At 34.4% G+C, this 4,633-nt stretch overlaps 1 protein-coding gene across 1 annotated transcript; it reads right to left on the minus strand.

Annotated features, from left to right (window-relative positions):
• Nucleotides 1–2,252: 2,252 nt before the first annotated feature.
• On the minus strand, nucleotides 2,253–4,424 carry CABS1 (calcium binding protein, spermatid associated 1). The gene is made up of 2 exons (XM_023190246.1): nucleotides 3,026–4,424; nucleotides 2,253–2,403 (listed from the first exon to the last, which is right to left on the minus strand). Exon 1 carries the CDS (start codon nucleotides 4,331–4,333, stop codon nucleotides 3,146–3,148), a length of 1,188 nt encoding a protein of 395 aa, XP_023046014.1. The 5' UTR covers nucleotides 4,334–4,424; the 3' UTR covers nucleotides 2,253–2,403; nucleotides 3,026–3,145.
• Nucleotides 4,425–4,633: the final 209 nt, after the last annotated feature.

Raw genomic sequence — 4,633 nt, forward strand, 5'->3', positions numbered from 1 at the left:
AGGGCTGTATGATTTGTCTCTTGCCTACCTTTCCAGTTTCACCTTATTTTCCAGCTAATACTATGTCTGTTCATATCCTTGAAAAATCTAGCCTCAAGGATTTGGAGATGTTGTTTCCTCATCACTCCACATTTTTCAGTATTTTAACTTAAATCTCACCCCCTCAGAGAAAATTTCTTGGGCTTAAATGTGTGTGAAATCTGCAATTATAATCTCATGTTTTTTCTTTGAGACACCCATCACATTTTGCATGTAGTCATTTCTTCCTGTGTGATTATTTGAGATTGTTTCTCTAAAATTTGTCTTTTATGGTAAATTAATTTCCATGAAGGCAGGGACGGCGTCATTTGATTCACTACAGTGTCTCAAAATACTTTCATAGTGCTTGGAACATAGTTGGTGCATATACATGCCTTATGAATAAAAAATAAAATAGTGTCTGACACATAGGAAACACTCAAAATACTAGCTAATAGGAAGCAGGTAAGAGTGAAAGATTTAGCATGGCTTCCAGGTTTTCTAGTTAACGGGGTTGACAAACATTCATCCTCTCCTGTGTACAGTTTATGTTCTGGATTATTGCAGAGCATTTAGAAATGCACAAAACTCCAGAGAATGAAACAAAATCACCTTCAGTCTTTCCTAGAGATTATATATTGTAATATATATAATCCAGACATTCTGCATGCATGTGTATGTGTATGCATGTGTATGTTGTGTACATACCACTGTGTAAATTTGGTTAGAGTTGTATGAAAATATCTTCCATTTGGTTAAATATTCTTCCTTAGAACCATTTTAAAAGATGCAAATTATGGCTTCCTATGGATATATAGATGTGTAATTAATTACATGTGACTACAATTGTGGATTGTTTTCAGTGTTTCTCCTTTACGAACATACAAAATCACTTTCTTGAGTGTAAGAATTTGCCAACATTCTTGTACTTAAATCTGAGGGCCCATACAGTATAGTGATTAAGACAGCATGGGTTCTGGATGAAGACGGCCTGAGTTTAAAGTGTTCTTTGCTACATATTAACTATGAAGCTTGGTGCATGTTGAGTAGCTTTTCTGACTGTTTCCTTATCACTAAAATGAGAATAATAATGTTTCTCCTTCTAGGGTACCATGGAGATCCAATGTTATGCTAAATATAAACTCAACTGTGCCTGACAGGTAGTCAGAGCTCAATAACTGTTAGAACTTTCATAATTTCTGATTCTTAGGAAAATTCTCAGGGCTAAAATATGTACAATAACTGGGCCCGAAACTTCCAACTTTTTAAATGCTTGCAACATGTATTGCCAAATTGGCTTCCAGCCTTCCAGAAAGGTTGGAGAAATTTGGAGAAAGTTTGGAAAATGAGTCAACAATGAACATGTACAATAATTACTGTCAATCCTCAAATGACTAAAACTGATGTGTAATAGCTTTATTTTAATTTTTTTAAATGTCTGTTGAATATTTTTCACATGTTCATTGATAATTTGTATTTCATGAATGTTTATTTCTATTGTTCATTTAAAATACTTTCTTTGTAGAACCTTTTATAGAAAAATGATAGTAATCTTTTCACAGCTATATAAAATCAGTAAAATAAAATTAGTTATTTACTTTTTAATTTTATGTTAATTTTCTTTGTTTCAGAATTTTAACTATTCATGGTGTCAAACCTGTTAATCTTTTTATCACCTTTTCATATATGCTTAGATTTCTCCGGTCCATTTGGATAGATATACAGGTGTGTTTCCTCCTAAGTTTTTGTATGGTTTTAGTTTTTATATGAAAGTCTTTAATCCATGTAGAATTTATTTAAAATACGGTCTTAAACAGAATTTAAAAATTTGTTTATTATTCCAACTTATTATTTTCCCAAATACTGATTGTTCACATAAGATTAACTATTATATCCCATGTTTTTAAAGTCTACTTCACAGTATAACAAATTTTTATGTCATAATTTGTTTCTGGGTTTTAACATACTATCATTATTATTCTAGTCTATAGTTTATCTAATGGTGTAAATCCTTTTACAAACCGCCCATACGTAATGTATTTCATTCACTTGGTGTTTTGGCATTGTTTTTATTTCTTTTTTTAATGTAATACAATTATAAATCTCTATAGAATAATTTTACTTCTGGGGATTAGAGCTATGTTATTCTTTAAACAAACAATGAATTTTCATTTCTCTTTCTCCTAATCTGAGAATTCTGTACTAGAATATCAAACATACCTACACACAGTAAATCAGTTGCTTGCCAAAAAGATTTATTGAAGAGAAATGAGCAAAGTGAAAACAGACCCATTTAAGTAGTCTGTGCCAGAAAAGAATGAAGATTTATGTCCTTGAATCGCTAACAAGAATCATAAGAAGAGTGTGATATTCAGTGTTTAAGACCTGGAAAACATGGACAAAAATTCAGAAAACATGTTTTAACAGAAAGAAAATTAAATTGATATATATGTTTACAGAACATTTTTCTGACAAATACGCATATTTGTAAAATATCATTTCGCTTTAGTTTGTATCTAACATGTGCTAAGAACCCTACCATAAATCTTATGTATCTTACATGTAGGTGCTAAACAATTACTGAATTTTCTTAATTCTTATATGAATGAGGATTAAAACTTTTTTTAATTGAAGAAAATCATTGGTGAAATACTAATGAAAAAATTGTTTAGAACCAGCATTCTGGGAGAACTTCTTAGTGCTATGGTAATGTTTTTGAGAGGTTAATTTGATTATCTTCATATCCTTAATTCTCACTAAAGTATAATATTGACTGTTAACTAAAGGATATGCATCATTAAGTGTTGCAGAAATGAGCTTCTACATTGCTCTGTCTTCATACTCCCTGAAGGCTAGGGAGAAAAATTTTACATTAAGTAATTGTTAGAATATTGAAACGTTGTGATACTAGGGGGACTCTTACACTGTGTTTTTTTTCTAAGTTTCCATAAATCTGTTACATGATCTGTAGTCCTAAGCATCTACATTTATTAAGTCCAATACTTGCCTTAAATGCCCACATTCTTTTCATTTCTAAAGGTTTTTGCTTGTTGGAAAAACTTCTTAGATGTTAAGGCTAGCTGGCTAGGCTATTGCACAATTTTACATGGTATCCCTTTCGCTGCTTTCAAATCATGAACTCATCTGGTTCTTCTTTCAGTAGTTCAAAGATATCCGTTTCAGTTGTGGAGGTGTCTTCCTCATAGTCTGGGGTATCTAATACAGAGCTAGTTCCAGAAAATGGCTCAGTGATCTTAGGTACAGTCTCTGTTGTATCAGTTTCAGATAACTCTTCTTCTGTAGATGATTCTTCCACTAGGTTTGTAGCTATTGATGCAGGCACAACGAAGTCATATCTGGATTCAACAGCAGTAAGCAAAACAGAATGGGTCTCTGCTTCATTTGCAGTATCTCTCTCCATCCAAATATTGGCTCCCTCGGGAGATTCTTCATCAGTTAGCAGAGTATCTTCCTGGTTATCTTTGTCTTTTTCAGCAGAGGTAGTGAGTTCAAACACAGTGATAAACTTTTCCTCATCAGAGTCAGTTAATGTAGCCACAGCACTGGTGTCATCTTCTAAAACATTTAGGTCAATTTCGGTTATTTTCTCTTCAAGGGCAGTTATATCTGGAATAGTAGTGAAGTTTACTTTAGGAGCAGGAGGGATTTCAGCCTCAGGAATAATGGAATCAGTGACCTGGACAGCCTCATCATCACGGACATTGGATTTGATGGAGGAATTATAATTGTTCATATCAACTTCATCCTTTTTACGTGGAAAGGCAGGAGTGTCAGCAACACCGGCACTGCTGTCCTTTAGTGTGCCAGAGATTTCAGATGTTATTGAGATCTCTGCATCTCCTGTGTCAGTGGTATCCAAAAGGATATCTTCTTTTGCTATGTCAGTGGAAAAATCTATTAAAGAAACAGTAGTAACTGGTGATGAAATATTCCCAATTTTCACTGTCATGAAATTTTCAGTAATAGAGTCTCTTGTGATGGGGTTTGTAGTGCCGGTCAGAGAGGTAATTTCTTTCTGTAGGTGAGTTGTTGACTTAATAAAGTCGGTCCCCATATCATCTTCTGATCTGAGTTTTTCCTTTGTAGGTGTCAGTTTGTTGTCTGTAGTCGTTGAAAAATCGCTTTCTAGCACATATTCGTTTACTGAAGTGACGTGATCTCCTTCTGAAGTAATAGTTGTTTCTGATTTGGGAATAGCACTGTCAGCCCCAAAGAAAATGGTTGCTGCAGTTGGTGTTTTACTGCTTTCTGTTGGAGGATGAGAATAAATTTTGGGCAAACCATTTTCAGCCATGGGGCGAAGTGGCACTATGCACTCTCACAGGTCTTGCTTCTGGGCTCAGCGGTGTCTCTAGGCAGGAGAGCAGTGTTCATCAGAGTGATTAAAGCTTGGGTCATCATGGTGATTGTTGCATCAGCTATGGGGGCAATGTAACTGGGTCTCCTTGGAGGTTGTTTCTAGGCTGCGATTGGTCATCTAGTTGCAGGAATATTGTATGAAAAGACAATAGAGTCCGCTCTGATTATGAAATCAAATTCACAGCCAAGCATTTCAATTGCAGGGAACTTAAGATTTACCATGTTGCTGTTTATA

This window comes from Piliocolobus tephrosceles, chromosome 3 (genome assembly GCF_002776525.5).
Source record: "Piliocolobus tephrosceles isolate RC106 chromosome 3, ASM277652v3, whole genome shotgun sequence".
Classification (NCBI taxonomy): Eukaryota; Metazoa; Chordata; class Mammalia; order Primates; family Cercopithecidae; genus Piliocolobus; species Piliocolobus tephrosceles.